The 20,614-nt window shown below is 41.8% G+C and overlaps 1 protein-coding gene across 3 annotated transcripts in view; it reads right to left on the reverse strand.

The window, feature by feature from the left end:
- Positions 1 to 20,614, reverse strand: part of UBA6 (ubiquitin like modifier activating enzyme 6) — a 135,865-nt gene that overhangs the window by 9,811 nt on the left and 105,440 nt on the right. For all 3 annotated transcript variants that reach the window (XM_070726958.1, XM_070726957.1, XM_070726959.1), the window contains 5 exons: positions 15,594 to 15,711; positions 9,992 to 10,185; positions 9,714 to 9,841; positions 8,765 to 8,852; positions 8,417 to 8,511 (listed from right to left, as the gene is read on the reverse strand). In XM_070726958.1, the coding sequence (XP_070583059.1) occupies positions 8,417 to 8,511; positions 8,765 to 8,852; positions 9,714 to 9,841; positions 9,992 to 10,185; positions 15,594 to 15,711 (623 nt within the window). The remainder of the gene's footprint in view (positions 1 to 8,416; positions 8,512 to 8,764; positions 8,853 to 9,713; positions 9,842 to 9,991; positions 10,186 to 15,593; positions 15,712 to 20,614) is intronic.

Here is a 20,614-nt window from a genome sequence, read left to right on the forward strand (position 1 = left end):
CTCCCCTGCTCCTTTTTTTTCATTAAACTAGATATACCCAGTTCCTGCAACCATTCTTCATATGTTTTTTTTATTCTCCTACAAAAACTATTTTAAGAAGCTACAATAGAAGAATATTTCGGGTTCGGGGGGGGGGTGCTGGCAAGCCCCCCCAGGCTGGCTGCGACCTTTTAAAACAGCCGCGCCGCTTCCCATCTGTCTCCTGAAGCCGAACGGCAAAGCCGAACTTCCGCGTTCGGCTTCAGGAGACAGCTGGGAAGCAGCGCGGCTGTTTTAAAAGGTCTTTTGAATCCCGCCGCCTCTGCTGGATACGTGCGATGGGTGGGACGAGCGGCGCGGAAGCCGGAGCCCGGCCCCGTGGGCTCGGTTACATCTTCCGCTGCCAACCAGGCAGCGCAACGAAGAGAGGCATTCGCTTTCCTCCCGCCGGCCCCTCAATCGGGCCGGCAGGGAACAGAATGGAGCCTTCCGCGGCGGTTGCCTGCTGGGCTGGTAAGGGGGGGGCCGAGCCCAGCCCCGTGGCATTCGCTTTCCTCCCGCCCGCAGCCGACTGATTGTGGACGGCTTCCCGATCTCGGAGAGCTTCCTGGGCATGAAAGCTCGCAAATGCAACAAGGACGAAAGCCAGGAAGCTCTCCGAGATCGGGAAGGAGCCCACGGTCAGACGGCTGCGTGTGGGAGGAAAGCGAACGCCTCTCTTTGTTGCGCTTCCGCCAGCATGGCCTGGCTGGCAGCGGAAGATGTAACCGAGCCCACGGGGCTGGGCTCGGCTACCCCTCTTACCAGCCCAGCAGGCAGCTGCCGTGGAAGGCTCCGTTCTGTTCCCTGCCGGCCACGGAGCCCGGCCCTGTGGGCTCGGTTACATCTTCCGCTGCCAGCCAGGCAGCGCAACGAAGAGAGGCATTCGCTTTCTTCCCGCCGACCCCTCAATCAGGCCGGCAGGGAACAGAATGGAGCCAGCCCAGAAGCAAGAGACGCAGGATCGGACCAGCGGCAGGTGAGGCAGCAGGTCTGCATCCTGGGCGGGCGGCGGGCAAGGAGGCGCGGCTGAGCGGCGATAGCAGCGGTTCTCCTCACTTCGGAGAGCTTCCTGGGCATGAAAGCTTGCGAATCCAACAAGAACGAAAGCCAGGAAGCATTGTATAATTCAAGCAGTCTATTTTCAAATATATTTATAATTTTTTTTGTATATTTCAGATTGGAGGAAGTCTGGTCCCAGAGCTTTGTTATTGTTCTGTTTATGAATGGCTGTTTGTAATTCTTCCTTAGATATTTCCTTATTTAGTAATGACCTCATCTCCTCCGACAAGACTGGTAGGAGACCGTCGGCCCTTCAATCGGGCCGGCAGGGAGACCGTCGGCCCTTCAATCGGGCCGGCAGGGAACAGAGCGGAGCCCACATGGCTGTGCTCCATGACGGGGACCACTGGCTTGCCTAGCGGGCTGGGAGGGAGGCGGAATACGGGAGGAGGAGGAAGAGGAGGATGAGGGAGGAAGGAGAGAGAGAGAGAGAGGGAAGCCGCCCGGCTGTTTTAAAAGGTGACAGCCGGGCGGCAGCGTTTTTTTGCGGGGGGTTTTTTTGTTGCACGGATTAATTGACTTTACATTGTTTCCTATGGGAAACAATGTTTCGTCTTACGAACCTTTCGTCTTACGAACCTCCCCCTGGAACCAATTAAGTTCGTATCTTGAGGTTCCACTGTATATGCCTCCCCACAGGAATTTGGCATCTTCCTATTCTCTAATACTTCATTGTATAATTCAAGCAGTCTATTTTCAAATATATTTATAATTTTTTTTGTATATTTCAGATTGGAGGAAGTCTGGTCCCAGAGCTTTGTTATTGTTCTGTTTATGAATGGCTGTTTGTAATTCTTCCTTAGATATTTCCTTATTTAATAATGACCTCATCTCCTCCGACAAGACTGGTAGTCCCTGATTGATCAGATAATCCTTGACTTTATCTTCACTGATTTCTTCACTTTCATATAGTTTTTGATAAAAAATTTTTTACTATTCTTTTGTTTTCTTCAATTCCATTACACATGTTCCCCTCGTTATTCCACAGATACAAATATGCAAATAAAATACAAATATTTTGCCAATTTATTTCGTTTATTTTTTTATATAAATTTGAATTTAAAAAATTGTTTCTGGTTTGGGGCATAAATTCCCACCATCAACCCTCCCCCCCCTGATTTGTAACTTCAATCATTAAGATTCTCCCTTCCTTATCTGCATATCTCAGTTCTGGATTTAACCACTCTTTTACGTACATGCTTCGTTTTCTCACTTGTGTCGATGCACAAAACAATTTCCCTAATTTTGGGCATTCCAGTAGTTTATTGTATTTTTCTTTTATATGAGTTTCCTGTATACAAATTATATCTAAATTCTGTTTCCCCAAGACTGACAGTACACATCTCCTCTTTATCATAGAATTGAGACCATTTATATTAAGCGATAATATTCTTGTTTCATAGTCCTCTGGTCTTTTATTGGTTGTTGGCTTTATAAGCCGCTCTTGATTTTGTTTTGGTGGGTGTCTTCGCTCTTACACCTTCTTTTTCATTCTTATTTAATTATCCGGTCACTCTGGTCCCTCCTTCTTCCGGCCCCTGTATTCGTGTTTCTGTTATTATCTCTTTCTGACTTTTACCCAACACTTCATCTCTATTATATTCTTCTTCCTCTGCCAGTATCACTTCATGGAGTTCCTGTGCCTTTTCTATTGTATCAATTTTATATTTTTTCTCCTTCCATGTTTCTAGCATCCCTTCGGGAACAAGCCATTTAAATAGTATTCTATTTCTGTTGAGTTGAGTGGATAAAAATTGGTATCTTCTTCTCCTTTCTCTAATTTTCTGGGGAATTTGCTTTAATATTAGCATTTCCTTATCTCTATATCTTAAACATTCCCCTCTTGCTGCTTTTAGTATTTCCTCTCTTAGCTGTCTCTTCAATAATCTGATGTGTATCTCCCTTGGATATCTAAATCGTCTTGCAAAACTCGTATTTATCCTGTAAACGTCATCGATTTCTTTTGCAATCTCTTGTCTTAGTCTGTCTAGCACCAGATCAAGGATTTCCACTATTAGGTCGGGTAGGTTTTCATCTCTGAGTTCTTCAACATTTTGAATCCGCAAGAAAAATGCAGATCTTTCTAATTCTGACTGAAGTATGGCTTCTTCCAGATTCTTGTTCACAAGTTCTAACCTGTCATCTCTCTTCTCTCTTCTCTTTTCTGTCTCTTCCGTTCTCTTCTTGATAACTGCTATTTCCTGTTCATTCTTCGATAGGGCTGTTTGTATGTCTCCTATTCTTTTTTCAAGCTTTCCCATGTTATACTTCATCTCACTTATTTCATTTTTTACCCCATCTAGGCTTCTTGTAATGTTATCTTGCATTTTTAGGAATGTCTCTTGTAAGGTATTCATTGTAACTTCCATACCTTGTGATAAGGATGTCGATATTTTGTCTTCTGCCAACGTACTTTGTAATGAACGTTGTCTCGTGGGGAGTAGTTAGCTGCACTATTTGTCTTCTTTCTCCTTTGTTTCATGTTACTGTTCTGGAAGCCATTGTTATTAGTTTACTTAAACTATTCCACTTAAACATACAATATCTTTAAAAGTTTCAATGTTTTCAAAAATTTCAACAATTTCAATACTTTCCAGTATTTTAATATTCACACTATGCCAAGGTATCACTTATCTGTCTATCTCTGTGGTATGTTCAAGTACTGTTATTCTATCTGATTTACTCTAGCTCAATCTTATTCAGTATATTTAAAACAAGTATAAAATATGTATCAAATATTATATTATATTACCTATAAATCTTGAGATATTAATGCTTGATATTGATATTTACTAAATTATTACAACAGTTTATATTTAATTATGATAGGTACTATACTATAGGTATAATAATAATAGTAATAATAATAATAGTAATAATAATAGTAATAATAATAAATTACTATGTACTAAGTTAATAAGATCTTTAGTAATAGATGAAGTAGATATAACAATACAGACTAAAGTCACTTCAGGAGATAAATAAACGAAAGAAGAGAAAGAAGAGGAAAAAAACAAGCAAACAGAGGCAAAAACTAGAGGAAGAGACAATAAAAACTGTCTTGTTTGTGGTACAGGAAAAGGCATTCAATATAAAAGAGATACAAAAAATGCAAGAGCCTCTGTCCAAAGAGAGAGAGAGAGAAATAAAGAGAGAGGAATTAAATACCACAATAAAGAAAAGAGAAAAAGAAAAAATCATGGAAGAGCCAGGATGGGAGGGATCAGGGGGCCGGTGGACTACGATTACATCAGCCTTTTCTTCAGCTCAGCACCGCAAAATGTCTGTCACCTTTGAAAGTGTAACAAAGTAGCCACTCCTCTGAGCTCATCTTTTCCTCATCGGAGGAAGAGTAAAAAATAAATAAAATCGAAACAAACCCCGAAGGTCTCAAACAGTTCTTGTTAGCCAAGTCTTTCTTGTGCCAAAATCCTTCTGTAATGTTGATTATTCAAAGTCTCTTCTCCTACTGTTTTCCTTTGTCCCACGTCTCCTCCCACTCTTTCACTCTCGATTTCTTTAGCACTTTTGTTTTCTCCCCACCAACATACGTTCCTCCTGTCAATTTAACAAGTTATATTCGCTGCTTTTGGCAACCAAAAAAAGCAAGTCTTATTGTTTCTTCGTACAGAGATTCCTTTATTTTTACTTTCCGCCCAAGTCTGATATGAACTGCTGCATTTGTTATTTGCTTCTGCTGATTATGGTTGGTTGTCCCACCTTCTGATCAGCCATTGACAGCCCGATCTCTTTTGTGCCCGATCTAAGGGTGTTTTTGGTGCCATACGGGAGATCGCCCTTCTCCCTCCGACACCCCAAAACATCCCCTCTCCACAGGTCCTCTTCTCACGAGCAAACCTTGCCAACGCTAGCCACAAGCAACAAAAGTCCGAGCTAGTCTGGCGGAGCTCCTGTCAGCTGCTCGTAGCGGTGCGGCGCCAAGTGGAATACTTTTTATAATCATGTATACTTTTTAAAACCATGTACACTTTTTACAAACTTCAAACTTGACAGCTTCAAGACTTGTGGACTTCAACACCCAGAATTCCTCTACCATTCATGCTAGCTCAGAAATAGGAATTGAAGTCCACAAGCCTTAAACTTGCCAGATTTGAAGATACTTGCACTCCTAACCCTTAACTGAAACTGTTCTGGTAGAACTTTAGCTATTAAAAATAACTCTTATTAAATGCAGTATTTCATAAACAAAGAAACTCCATCTTTATTCTCTTCATTTCCGTATTCAAAATGCAGTTCATACTAGCACATTCCTTTTCTCCCGTTATCTCTCTTAATTACATTCCACATGCATTCCTCCCAGCCTTCTCCGTCTACCAAGATTTATGTACTCACAGTATGATTCAAAAACAGCAGAAATGACTGTAAAATAACACAGAATGAACTTGCTCGCTCGGGGAGCTGAACGAAAACACCTTTCATTTTAGCACTACAACATTGAAACTCCACCCTTCTTCCCCACTGGCCCCCTGACGCACCATTCCAGTATTTAACCCATTCCTCCCCTTAATATCTTCTTCCAAACACCCGTTCCTTACGTTTTTGGACCCTTCTGAATTTAGGATTGACCCAGTGAATGTCTGTTTCTTCCTCACTAGATTCTGGACTCATAGCAACATCCTGTGGCTGGCCTCCCACCTGTTCTATTACCTGTAACCCAGGGCCTACCACTAATTCATAAACACTATCTGTATCAGAGTCCTCAAGTTCTTCATCATCCTCCAACTGACCAGGAGTATGTACAAACACAAACAAAAAAACAAAAAAACCCAAACGAGGACAATTCATTTTGTTAGTTGTTCCTTTAGTCACAGAAATGGCTAGTGATAGAATCATTTACAATTACAGTTCCCGGCTGAGGTTGCCTTAATATTACTACTATATCATGAGGTTTTCAAAGACCTCTCTCTTAACTACTCCAATTTTCATAATTGAAATGCATGGAAATATATGGTGATGATGATAAACCTGAAATATTCAAGTGTTTCTAGAGTAGGGATCTCCAACCCTGCCAACATTTAAGACTTGTGGACTAAAACTCCCAAAGTTCCTCAGCCACCATTGCTGGCTAAGGAACTCTGGGAGTTGAAGTCCACAAGTCATAAATTGGCCAATGTTGGACACCCCTGGGCCAGATGACCTACAGTACAGAGTCCCTTCCAACTCTTTCTGCATGTGGGTGTGTCCGCACACGCGCTCTCGCGCCGCCCCCCCCCTCTGTGTGGGCATATAAACTGTCCAAGTCTCCACTCCGCACTTTCTCGTTCGGGATGCCCCTTTGGAGGATCCGAGCAACTTCTCCTCCCCATGGGGGCTGAGCAGGAGACTTAGTTGTTAGGGTCACTAAGGGAAAGGGCGGTTCCCTAGGACCTTTCAGACTTTTCCCCTTGGCCGAGGAGCCCTCCCAGCAGGCCAAAAAACTTGGGCGAGCAGCTCCACCCTGCACCAACAAGAGGAAGCGGTGATGGCGGTGGCAGCAACTGGTTAGGCGATTTTTCCTCTCGGCTGCCTTTCCATGGTGTGACAGGTGGTGATCTGGAGCCTGGAGGAGCCCGTCTCCCAAGATCTACCACCAGCCATGGGGTTACTGGTGGCTCTGGCTAAGTGAGCGTGGGCAAAGGCCTGCCCGAGCGGCTTTCTAGTGTTGGCTGTACGGCCGGCAGGGACGAAGCTGCAGCCGATCCTCCAAGTAACCCTGTAGGCAGTGGCAGGTCCTGGGAGAGGGCTCGTCCATGCTCCGGAGCACCATCGCCGCTGCTTCCGCCATGGAAAGGCAGTCAAAGGGAAAAGTCACCTCAGAAGTTGACGCCACTGCCTCCGCTTTGTTGCTGGTGCGGGGCGGAGCCGCTCGCCCGAGCTGCTTTTTGGCTTGCCAGGAGGGCTCCTCGGCCAACGCCCACCGGCACCCTCTGCTGCAAACCGGCACCCTGCCTATTCCTGGGGCTGAGCCGCCGGCCTCCTGCTGGGGACTGCCAGGCAGCCTTAGCAACATTCAGTGTGTAAGTCTACAGAGAGGGGCGGCATACAAATCTAATAAATAAGTAAGTAAGTAAGTAAGTAAGTAAGTAAGTAAGTAAGTAAGTAAGTAAGTAAGTAAATAAATAAATACATAAATAAATAAATACTTAAATAAATAAATAAGCACCCAATTTTTAAAGTGCCTTTTTGAAGTAAAAAGGTGTGTCTTATATACCGAAAAATATGGTAATTCAATATTTGAATAAAGTGAATAAAGTAAAAGGAAGGAACATAAAGCTTGTGAATTTGGTCAGAGTGAAAATAAGATATATTGTTACTACTTTCTCTAATGCCAGGTTTGAAAAGATTATGTTTTATGGATTTATTTATTTATACGGGATGGGATTTGGAATAAGGAGGAAAATATTGGCAAATTCAGAGGGTGAAGTGTTATTAAATTTATTTATATTTGTTGTGAATAAAGTTTAAAATCATGCATTTACATATTTGTTTGTCTTTACTAATTATTTCATTTTTTTTCTTTTTTCTCTCATTTCCTTGCATTTTCTCCGGTCTATTTTAATTCCTGTTTACTTTATATTAGATTTAATTATTAAAATCCAAATTATTAATTAAAAATTGCAAACAATAGTAAAGTCAATTAACAATGAATCTCGCTCATTCTGATCCAGAAAAAAAAAACTTCCTTGTGATTGTAAGTTAAGGATTACTGTATAGAATCAGCCAAGTGAACTCAAAGCAGACAATATAAAACAGTTGTATGAGTATATTCAAGTGAGGTAACTTGTGCAACAAAATTAAAAACAAAGTTCTCTGCTACTAATCATGCTTTACCGATTTAATGGAAATGAGAAGCACTCCATTTCCATGTCACTTCAGCATCTTTAGAAACTTAAATATATGTGATCATCAAGTTTAACAGATAGACTATGTAAATTAGGATTGGAAATCTGCTAACTTTACAAATAATCAAATAGCATTCTTACTTTAATGAATGCTTTAAAGAAACTTTAAAGAACATAGGAGTTCAGCTTCAGAACCTCTTCAGATGTTTCCTCCCCTCCCCTCTAAGGTAACATTTTCCCCACCCATTTGAATAAAGGAAATGAAAACCTGACTACATTAAATCTTATAAGGTTCTAATGTTTGATGCTAAGCAATGTAGGAATTAGAAGAAGGTTGACTTCTCTTAACATTTTAGAAGAGTAACCCAAACAATACACAGCATACCAATCTGTTTAAAAAAGAAATATGCCAATATAACCAGAGTAAAACAGACTTTTTTGATAGAAACTCAAAGCCTCCATTAATTTTTCAGTTATGCCCAGTTAAAACTTACGTCAGCTTTAATCGTTTAACGTGGCCAGGCATTACAGGTACATACAACATTTTGACTCCCTGGACAACCATGATTGGTTCAATTCCATATTTTTCCTGTAAGATACACATTTTAAAAAATTCAATTGTATGACATAGAGAATGGCGTAGAAACGAAAGAGAAAAAAACCAATTCAGTGTGATCATTTTTATCTATTTTATATAATCTTTGCTTCTTTAGTAAACACATATTATAAAACAAAAACTTCAGCTAATAACTTAAAAGGCAGTAAAGCTTTTAATGAAATCTATCAGAACAGTAACAGATCTCTCAATTATTTCTACTATATATTTTATTTAAAACCCTTACTTTGACAGTATTTATGAAGTCCAACAGTGTGAAATCATCTTTCCCATGAATAGTCCATCTATCCCAGATTGTGAAAGATATTCCATTTCTGTTACAAAATAAGAATGAAAAGCATTTTTGTAAATTCCTAAAATAGTGCTGGGGAATAAGAAATTGCCGAACTGATGTTACAGTAGAGCTTTCAAGTTGCACCGCAAAGGGAAAAACAGTTTTATTTGTTGAATATTGATAGCCAACATTTGCCAAGCCAAATTCATATTGAATTAGCCCCCCAGACACATTGACTGGATGGACAGCTATGGTAAGTAGATAAGTATGTAGGAAGCTGAATGGGTGGGTGAGTAGCTGGGAACGTGGAGAGAGATTGAGAGAGAGACAAGACAAATATTTATTACAATAGATATAGTACCAGAATATTACAGCTCCCTCACTGTAAATTCACATGAATAGGGAGGACCCTGTTTCAGGCATTTTTGTAAATTTATTTCTTGGAATGGACTTAAACCACACTTCTCTGATAGTTGGTTTGGTAATGGATCTTTCCATTGTCTATCAAGGATATCCCCTTGATATCTACCTTGGGATTGTTACCCATTTCTTTTAATCCAAATTTTCATCATGTCCTGCAATGTAACACCATGAACACTTAGAGCTTTGTTTCATATAAAATACGAAATGTTTGGAATGTTTAGAGTTCTATCCTATCAGAACACAATTTGGTGGGAATGTTCCAATGGGACATTTAGAAAATGCTGTTTCCCCCCAAAATTAGAACAAAATATTATTGTATACTTTGAATTTCCTGTCTGGCAGGAGGTGATATTCTAAAAAATTAATGATGCTGATAAGCTTTTTTCAGTTATATAATACTGTAATGCTTAATGTATACAGAGATTTTATTGAAAGATAGTGTATTCAAAATATACCCTGCTTAAATATCTTAATTTACCTTATTTCTGTTTTTCTAACTGCAGCTGTTTCTGTAAAGACAATTATTGGAATGGCCAAGTTGAAAAAACAATTTTTATATGCTTGAAATGGGCAGACACCCACTACTTTGATCAATTCCAAAGCAACCTAGAGAAGAAAAAGAAAAGAATATAAAACCAGGGGAAACGATATTTCATTTAAAATACAACTAAAATAGCATAGAATGTGTGCAACATACATAAATAGACTACAAATTTGTGTATTTTTGTATTTGAATAAAAATGCAATCTTACTCACCAAGCCAGATACAGCTGCTGTAGAAGTTGCAATAGCAGGGATAATTTTCCCAGCTATGCGTTTTGTTTTCAATCTATCTGCAGGTTCAATGTTATACATTTTGGCACGCAAATTGGAAGCTGCTGTAATAAAGTCTATGTGGCCATTACTGTCATCATCCTTTTCAAAGTTAAGTTCCTTCATCTGTAAATCACCTAATCAGAAACCAAATTCTTTTTAAATTCATAATTATTTTAAAATATTTAATTTAACTTTCCTTAAGGAAAAGTTTGTTTATACTAATATTATTTGAAAGCCATAAAATGGAAAATTATTAAAAATATTAATCAGCTACAGAAACCTCCTTCTGAAATAAGGAGATTTCACAAGCTTGTATGCCTCGCCAATTACTTGCCACTTTTAACACCTTATTAGGCTCAGGTGCTAATCATGATGAAGGGAGGCTATACCAGGCCCCCAAAGCAAATGACCTGACCTTCTTCTTTAACCAAAAGGTGTCCTCTATTGTGGAATCATTTCACATAAATGGACTACTACCCCCATTGCCACTAGTTCACCTATCATGGTCACATGGGCAGCCTGCAACCCCTTCAACACAACATCAGTTTAGCTGTTCTTTAGTTACAGAGGCAGAGGTGGACTGTATTATAAGTTTATCTCCTCCAACTTCCTGTCCTTTTGACCCTTTCCCTTCCTTCCTTTCTTTATTCAATTTTTTGCCTCTATTTTTGCCTTTTATTACAAATTTGGTGTATTGCTCCTTTTCAAAAGAGAGATTTCCAGAATGTTTTAAACATGCTGTTGTGCATCCCATTTTTAAAAAGCCCTTTCTAGATACTTTGGTCAGTGGTCACTATCACCCCATCTCACTTCTCGCTTTTTTATCAAAAGTCCTGGAGAGAGTAGCTCTATCCCAGTTGAGGCCATACTTGGATGCTTGCATGTTCTTCGACACATTTCAATCAGGGTTTCGAACAGGTCACTCTACTGAAACAGCCTTAAATCATGTATTAAATGAAATCTTAGTGGCCAAGGCTCGGCGTCGAACTTCAGTTTTAATTCTCCTTGATCTCTCCGCTGCCTTTGACACTTTAGAAGATCATCAGATTATGCTAGCACGTTTGGCATCACTGGGAATAACGGGGAGCGCCCTCACTTGGTTTACATCATTTGTAACTGGTCAATCCTTCTCAGTCACATTCCAAGGACTATCATCAAATGTATTACAACTGGGCTTCCACAAGCTTCTGTGTTGGGACCTCTCCTGTTTTCACTATACATATTTCCCTTGGGTACAATTGTTTCAGATTTGCAGTTTCAGCATCACTCTTATGCTGATGACACTCAAATCTTTCAAAGCTTCAAACTACTTGACATCACCTGCTTAACTAAAGTATTGCAATGAATGACTGATCATCGATTAAAGCTGAATGTGGGCAAGACTGAAGTCCTGATTTTCCGTCCTGATCGTCCAGCGGCTCCTCTTGAATGTTCACCTATACATCTACAGGACTGCTTATTGTTCCCGGTCTCAGTGGCCCGGAACCTTGGGAGTCTTGTTGGATGACATGTACCGTATATACTCGAGTATAAGCCGAGTTTTTCAGCCCCAAAAATGGGCTGAAAAACCCGACCTCGGCTTATACTCGGGTCACCACAAGAGGGCACCGGGTGACCACAAGAGGGCGCACCGCGGGAGCCCGGCAGACATTGCTGGCTTGGGCGAGTGTGGGAAACGGCAAAGTGTGGTGAACCGGAGCGGCTGTGGCAAGAGTGTGGCAGTTGCCTCCTCTCCCCTGCTCTAGCAAAGATGCCAGCCAACTGCAAGAGCGGAAAAGACGATGGGAAGCTGGTGAGGTCAGGGGGGGGGGACTCATGAAGCAGGAATCCCCCCCCCACTTCCCATCGTCTTTTCCCCTCTCGCACGCCGTCGGAGCAGTTGGCTGGCAACTTTGCTGGACCCGGAGAAGGGAAGGCAGCTGCCCTACCCTTCCCACAGCCGCGTCACTCGGAGCCCCCTTTTACTTCCAGCTTGGAGCTCCTGTCGGCGCCTTGCAGCTACCTTCCCTTCTCCGGTCCAGCAAAGTTGCCAGCCAACTGCTCCGACGGCGTGCGAGAGGGGAAAAGACGATGTGAAGCTGGTGAGGTGCGGGGGGGGACTCATGAAGCAGGAATCCCCTCCCCCCTGACTTCCCATCATCTGTTCCTCTCTCGCACGCCGTCGGAGCAGTTGGCTGGCAACTTTGCTGGACCCGGAGAAGGGAAGGCAGCTGCCCCACCCTTCCCACAGCTCGGAGCCCCCTTTGCCTCTCCTCTTAGAACTGGAGCCGGGGGACACGTTAACAGAAACGCTGGTGGGGCAGGTGGAGAGAAAAGGCGCACACAGACCCGGTACATGTAACCCATGCCGAAGAAACTGAGTGCGCACGAGAGGGAGAGACAGAGAGAGATAGGAAGGGGTGCAAAGGTATTGGTGCCCATTGCCTCTGAAAGAGAATGAGATCCAGGGGGGAGTATGGACTTATGGTAGATGCACGTGATGGGAGGAAAGCGGCCAATGAGGAGAAGGGTACCGTAGTCTAAAATGTCTTTTCCTGAGGAACTTTAGGGAGGGGGAGAGGGAGAGAAGCGTTGGCAACAGGCATGCGTGTTTTAACCTCTCAACGGTGCTGCTTTGGTTTCCCCGTGAGTGCCTGCAGGAGCTAGAGGCAACACGTCCATTCTTTGCAAGTGAGCAAAAAAGGGCAGAGATCGCACGATCAAACTGGTAGGGACAACTAAGGCATGATTTGTGTCTGATACCACTTTGATGGAGTTATGTAACCCCCCTTTTAACCCTGCTGTTCTTTTCGAAAAAACTCCCTAATCTTATGTTCCCGGGTCTATTTGACCCGGACTGCAAATTGATCATTTTGGTCTTTTTGAACGTTCTTTTCACCTGGAAACAAGTTTGAACATTTCTGCGCACAATGGAATGAAAATTGAACTGAAAAAATTAATCCTTATTGGTTTATTTTGCACATAAATGTGCCTCCCCTCTCCCGTTTTTGTGAATTTGTTTTAGGTTTATTGATAATTTTGCCTGCAAAATGCATTCTATTTTACTAAAGTTGGTGTGGGATTGGTAGCTTGAACATTTCTGAACATAATGATATGAAAATTGAACTGGAAAAATTGATGCATATTGGTTTATTTTGCACATAAAAGTATGCCTCCCCCCCGTGTTCAATTATTTCAATTTATATAAAAATTATGCTGATAATCTCACAGCAGCTAATGCTGAAGCTCTATTTGGAGAAACAGATGAGGAGGAAGAATCCTGTTTTGAGGGATTTTGACTCATAGGTTTTAGCTTGGTTGCTGATTGAACTACTTTTTTTACTTTTTAATTTATTTAATTTTATTTAATTTATTGTAAATATAAGATTGCTTTTATTTACCCACTTTGAAATAAATATTGTTTACCCTCTTTAAAATAAATATTGTAAAACATTTAATCTACTGATGTCTCAATTAATGTAATTTTATTGGTTTCCATTTTTATAAGTTACCAGTAGCCACTACATTTTCTAACCTCGGCTTATACTCGGGTCAATAAGTTTTCCCAGTTTTTGTGCCAAAAAATGGTGCCTCGGCTTATACTCGGGTCGGCTTATACTCGAGTATATACGGTAATTACCATCTTTTGAATATTCAGAGATCCACAAGTTCTTAACAACTGAGACTGCTTGCCTAGTCATCCGAGCCCTTGTAACATCACGCTTAATTATTGTAATAGCTTATTGGCAGGCTTGCCATCCTGCTCACTACGCTCATTATCCCTGCTCCAAAATAGCGCTGTCTGGGTAGTTCTAAATCTCTCCAAGTCATCCCATGTGTCAGCCTCACGTAGATCTCTATATTGGTTGCCAATTCGAGCCAGGGCCCAATTTAAACTGATAGTGATAGTATTTAAGGCCCTGAGCTCAAATACACCAAATGACTTGGCGACCTATCTATCTTGGCATACACCATCGAGGGACCTACGTTCAGCAGGGAAGGGTCGGTTGACTGTTCCACAGACACGTACAGCAACATCAAAATTGAGTGCATTTCAAGATCTGGCCCCACGTCTGTGGAAGAATCTTCCCTTAGAGCTTCAGGTAGAGGAGAATTTTCTCCGCTTCCACAGGGCACTAAAGACATTCCACTTTGATTCAGCAGATTGAAACATCCTTTTTCTGGGGATCAGCAACAGGGGAGGACATTGGAGAGGTTGGGAATGATTTTAAAATAGTTTGTGGTTTTAGATGTGTTTTACCTAAGTGTGTGTATTGACTAATTATTATTATTATCATTATTATTATTAGTAGTAGTAGTAGTAGTAGTAATAATAATAATAATAATTTAATAAAATAAATAATAATAATAATAATAATAATAATAATAATAATAATTTAATAAAATTCAGCAAAAAAGAATAAATTGGAACTAACCATATTTTAAAAACAGTGAACTTATAGAAAGAAGAATTCTTTAAACAAAATTTTAGGATCTACCAGATAAAGAGACAACCTATCTATTTTTCTGTACAGATGCACTTTTTCATTAATGTAGAATACGCAAAGATACGCATTTAACAAAACATAGTACAGTCATAAAATTTTAGCTTGCTTTGCTGTTTAAAAACAGGTTTATAATTTGAAAGAGTCCTTTATTCGATTTTCGATTTTCTTATAGAGTGCGTTTGCGACAACCGTATGCAGTAGTATGTGTTGATAAATGTTTAAGAATCAGTTTAATAACTCCATTGGTGCCATCCAGAGGTGGGTTCTAGTTACCCTCCCTACCAGTTTGCATCGCGTCAGGAAGTGCTTCGTGCGGATGCTTGCATCACAACAGAGAAATGACCCTCTCCGCTTGCAGGGAAGCCTCTGTGCATGCACAGAGGGTTCTCTACTAGTCACTTTTAAGAAGCAGCAACCAGAGGACTGGTAAGGGAGTGGCCAGCGGGCCATTGCTACTGGTTCGGTGACTAGGGGCAAGTTTCCACCACCAATATGGGCAAATCAGTCCGAAACAGCAGCAATCCACCAGTTTCCAGCACATCACTATCTGTGCTTCATTCTTGACCTACCAGCCATATTTGGACAAAGGTATATAATAAACATTCTATATAGCAATATGATTAATTGATCAATCAATAAAAGCAAATCTATTTCAAATGCCTTAAAATTTTTGAAAGAGTATAATCAGATTACTAATCAATGCTGATTTTATGGGAAACAGAAGTCTTTCACCTGTCACAGTATTAATAATTAACTTTCAAGTACTAAAGATGTGCTAGGTTTCTTAAGTGAGAGTTTATCCTCCAGTAAATTATTGAAAGAAGCCAAATTGTGTGCCATATCTGAAGTCAAATCCCCTCTGATCATATAAAATCCCTCTTTCTGAAAATCTTTTGCTCTCTCTTTTCCTTTCCATTATGGCTTTTACTTTTTTCTGTCAATTGTTTGATGTATCTTGATGTAAATTTTATATTACTATTTTAATGTATACCTATATTGAGTGGATCAATCAGATTAAAAGTCAGTTTTCTATATTTCTAATAATTGATACTAACTTTTTGTAGCTTTGTTGGCCAAGATGGCACTCTCCAATTGAAGAAGCGCATTTCTTTCATCTTCACTGCTTACAGGAATAGGATCTGGTTTCCGTACTGCTTCATCTGTTTGTACAGCCTATAAATATTAACAATAAACAGTACAACAAATATTTAAATTAATTGAAAAAAAGATTACTGCTTATTATAAAATTAAAAATAAAGCATATGGGAAAAATATTATTTTTCATTGCAGTACAATTTAAAGTGACACATTTTGGGATTGACACCAGCCCTCTTAGACTGGAAAGATAAGTATAAAAGTAGAAGACTGGTAGATTATGCCTAAAAGCTAAGTATCAAAATCATGACAGGGAAGCCTTTGATATATGGTAATTCTTGACTTATGACCTTAATGAAAGGAGTCTGTAAATGGAGTGAGAGATCTACCTGCTGAAAGAGGGCAGACGCCTCCCTTCCATGTGGAGAACCAGTGTTTACCCAGCCTCTTGAAGAACAAAATACTGCTGGCCAAAGAGTTGGAGTTTCTTCTTCAGACAGTAATTTTGTGTTAGTGAAGCTCAACGAAGAAGTCCCTCCAATAGCAAAATGCTGCTTGCCAGAGAGATCTTTAGAATACAAGTTTTCTTTTTCTGTCAAGACAGCCAGTTCCTCTCCCCACACATAAGCTTCCTAGTCTAGCACAGGGTGATGAGGGGAACCGGCAGTCTGTGCTGGCAAAGAAGACTCAGCTCTTCAGAATCAGAGCTTTTGTTCTTTGGCACAGACAACTGACTCCCTTCCCCACTGTATATTAGCCCAGGGTTCTGCAACCCTAGGTCTGTTTACCAGTTCCAAGCTGCAGCATGCAAAACCATGCCAATTCATGGAAAAACCTCCCTCCATGGAACTGAACCTTGGTGCCAAAAGGTTAGAAGCCACTGAATTAGCCTGTACAGCATTTAGAAACATGTATTTGCTAACTTTCTGTGCAAAAGACATTTTGTGCAATCTTTCTAAAAGGTGGAAAAGCTTTTTTCAACCAGAGTCTTAAAAATGACAAGGCTGCTTGACAGAGGGATATTGGCTGAAAAAATCCATTACAACATTTAAAAAAGGGATTTTATCCTGGGACTCTTTTTATTTATTTCATTTATTAAACAAGTTTATATAATTGCCCAACTCATAAATACTGTAGGTGACTCTAGGCAGCGCAGGCTAAAATGCCTCGTGCAGTATACAGGACCTCAATGGAAGGCAGGTTGGCAGCAATTGTTTTTTCTGCAGTTCTGATTATCCTCTGAAGTCTGTGTCGGTCCTGTTGGGTTGCAGAACCAAACCAGACAGTTATAGAGGTGCAGATGACAGACTCAATAATTCCTCTGTAGAACTGTATCAGCAGCTCCTTGGCCAGTTTTGAGCTTCCTGAGCTGGCGCAGAAAGAACATTCTTTGTTGTGCTTTTTTGATGATATTTTTGATGTTAGGTCTTGAGATATGATAGAACCTAGAAATTTGAAGGTCTCTACTGTTGATACTGTGTTGTCTAGTATTGTGAGAGGTAAAAGGGTGAAAGGGTTTCTCCTAAAGTCTACCACCATTTCTAAGGTTTTGAGTGTGTTCAGCTCTAGATTGTTCTGGTCACACCACAAGTATAGTTATTTAACCTCTCGTCTGTATGCGGATTCATCATTGTCTCGAATGAATCCAATCACTGTTGTATCATCTGCAAACTTCAGTAGTTTAACAGATGGATTGTTTGGGATGCAGTCATTAGTGTATAGAGAGAGAGAAGAGAAGTGGTGAGAGGACACAGCCTCGGGGGGCACTTATGTTAATTGTACATGTGTCTGATGTGATTTTTCCTAGCTTCACCTGCTGCTTCCTGTCTGTTACAAGTGTGCTCAGGACCCTAGCGTAGGTCATTGGATATTCAAGATGTTGAAGGATGTAGTGTAGAGCCATATTAACAGCATCATCTGTAAATCTATTTGCTCAGTATGCAAATTGCAGGTGGTCTAACAGTGGATCTGTGATGGTTTTCAAATGGAACATCACTAGCCTTTCAAAGGTTTTCCTAACTACGGATGTTAGAGCAACTGGTCTGTAGTCATTCAGTTCCTTGATGGAGGGCTCAATCAGGCTTTAGGCCCGGTTAAAGCATGGAAACTTCTTTAGTCGCACTGATGGATGATCTCTGGCAAGCCCAAGATAGGAGGCATTTCTCTCTCCTGGTGCTACTTGACCTCTCAGCTTTTGATACCATCAACCATGGTATCCTTCTGCAGCGACTAGAGGGGCTGGGAGTGGGAGGCACCATTTTACCGTGGTTCTCCTCCCATCTCTCTCGCCATTTGCAGTCAGTGTAAGTGGGAGGACAGAAGTCAACCATTAGGCCCCTACTTTGTGGGGTGCCACAGGGGTCGGTCCTCTCTCCTCTCCTGTTCAATATCTACATGAAACCGCTGGGGGAAATCATCCGCCAGCATGGGGTGAGGTACCAGCAATATGCTGATGATACTCAACTTTACATCGCCACCCCATGCCAGGTCAGTGAAGTGGCGGGTGTGATGTGCCAGTGCCTGGAGGCTGTGAAGGTCTGGATGGGAGTTAACAGACTAAAACTCAACCACAGCAAAACCAAATGGCTGTGGGTGATGCCTCCAAAGGACTATACCAACTGTATACCTTTGATCCTAGTGGGGGAAACAATAGCCCCCTCTGATAGGATGCGCAAGCTGGGTATTTTATTTTATTTTATTTTATTTTATTTTATTTTATTTTATTTTATTTTATTTTATTTTATTTTATTTTATTTTATTTTATTTATTTATTTATTTATTTATTTATTTATTTATTTATTTATTTATTTATTTATTTATTTATTTATTTATTTATTTATTTATTTATTTATTTATTTATTTATTTATTTATTTATTTATTTATTTATTTATTTATTTATTGGATTTGTATGCCGCCCCTCTCTGTGGACTCGGGGTGGCTAACAACAGTGATAAAAACTGTATGTAGCAATCCAATAATAAAACAATTAAAAAACCCTTATTATAAAAACCAGACATACATACAGACATACCATGCATAAACTGTAGAGGCCCCGGGGGAAATAATATCTCAGTTCCCCATGCCTGACGGCAGAGGTGGGTTTTAAGGAGCTTACGAAAGGTGAGGAGGGTGGGGGCAATTTTGATCTCTGGGGGGAGTTGGTTCCAGAGGGCCAGGGCCGCCACAGAGAAGGCTCTTCCCCTGGGTCCCGCCAAAAGACAATGTTTAGTTGATGGGACCCGGAAAAGGCCCACTCTGTGGGACCTAATCGGTCACTGGGATTCGTGCGGCAGAAGGCGGTCCTGGAGATAATCTGGTCCGGTACCATGAAGGGCTTTATAGGTCATAACCAACACTTTGAATTGTGACCGGAAACTGATCGGCAACCAATGCAGACTGCGGAGTGTTGGTGTGACATGGGCATTTTTGGGAAAGCCCATGATTGCTCTCGCAGCTGCATTCTGCACGATCTGGAGTTTCCGAACACTTTTCAAAGGTAGCCCCATGTAGAGAGCGTTACAGTAGTCAAGCCTCGAGGTGATGAGGGCATGAGTGACTGTGAGCAGTGACTCCCGCTCCAGATAGGGCCGCAACTGGTGCACCAGGCAAATGCCCCCCTCGCCACAGCTGAAAGATGTTTCTCTAATGTGAGCTGTGGATCGAGGAGGACGCCCAAGTTGTGGACCCTCCCTGAGGGGGTTAGTAGTTCCCCCCCACCAGGGTTATGGACAGAGAGATAAAATTGTCCTTGGGAGGCAAAACCCACAGCCACTCCGTCTTATCAGGGTTGAGTTTGAGTCTGTTGACACCCATCCAGGCCCCAACAGCCTCCAGGCACCGGCACATCACTTCCATTGCTTCATTGACTGGACATGGGGTGGAGATGTAAAGCTGGGTATCATCAGCGTACTGATGATACCTCACCCCATGCCCTTGGATGACCTCACCCAGCGATTTCATGTAGATATTAAATAGTAGGGGGGAGAGGACAGACCCCTGAGGCACCCCACAAGGGAGCAACCTAGAGGTCGACCTCTGACCCCCCCACTAACACCGACTGCGGCTGACCGGAGAGGTAGGAGGAGAACCACTGAAGAACAGTGCCTCCCACTCCCAACCCTTCCAGCCGGCGCAGAAGGATACCATGGTCAATGGTATCGAAAGCCGCAGAGGTCAAGAAGCACCAGGACAGAGGATAAACCCCTGTCCTGGGCCCGCCAGAGATCATCCATCAGAGCGACCAAAGCAGTTTCCGTGCTGTAGCCGGGCCTGAATCCTGACTGTTGAGGATGTAGATAATCGGCTTCTTCCAAGGACCGCTGGAGCTGGAGCGCCACCACCTTCTCAGCAACCTTCCCCATGAAGGGAAGGTTGGAGACTGGGCGATAGTTGTTAAGAATGGCTGGGTCAAGGGAAAGCTTCTTGAGGAGGGGGCGCACAAGTGCCTCCTTGTAGGGATCCAGGAAGGACCCCCTCCCCAAAGAAGCGTTGACAATCTCCTGTACCCAGCTCTGTGTCACTTCCCTGTTGGCCGAAACCAGCCAGGAGGGACACGGATCCAGCAAACAGGTGGCGGAACTCACAGCCCCAATGGCCTTGTCCACTTCATCAGGTGTCACCAGATCAAACTCTTCCCAGACAGATGGACAAGTATGGGTATCCTCCAAGATCCACAGCTGACACCCAACCAACATCTCTTGGCGGTGGCTGAGGCACCTTTGCACAGGTTCGCCTTATGTACCAGTTGCAGCCCTATCTGGATCAGGAGGCCCTTCGCACAATAACTCATGCCTTTATCACCTCTCAACTTGACTACTGCAACGCGCTCTACATGGGGCTACCCTGGAAAAGCATTCAGAGACTTCAACTGGTGCAAAATGCAGCCATATGAGCAATTATGGCAGTACACGCATATTAACACTGATGCTCCATGAGCTGCAATGCTGGTAGGTCTCCAAATGTAATTCAAGGTGTTGGTTA

This window comes from Erythrolamprus reginae, chromosome Z (genome assembly GCF_031021105.1).
Source record: "Erythrolamprus reginae isolate rEryReg1 chromosome Z, rEryReg1.hap1, whole genome shotgun sequence".
Classification (NCBI taxonomy): domain Eukaryota; kingdom Metazoa; phylum Chordata; class Lepidosauria; order Squamata; family Dipsadidae; genus Erythrolamprus; species Erythrolamprus reginae.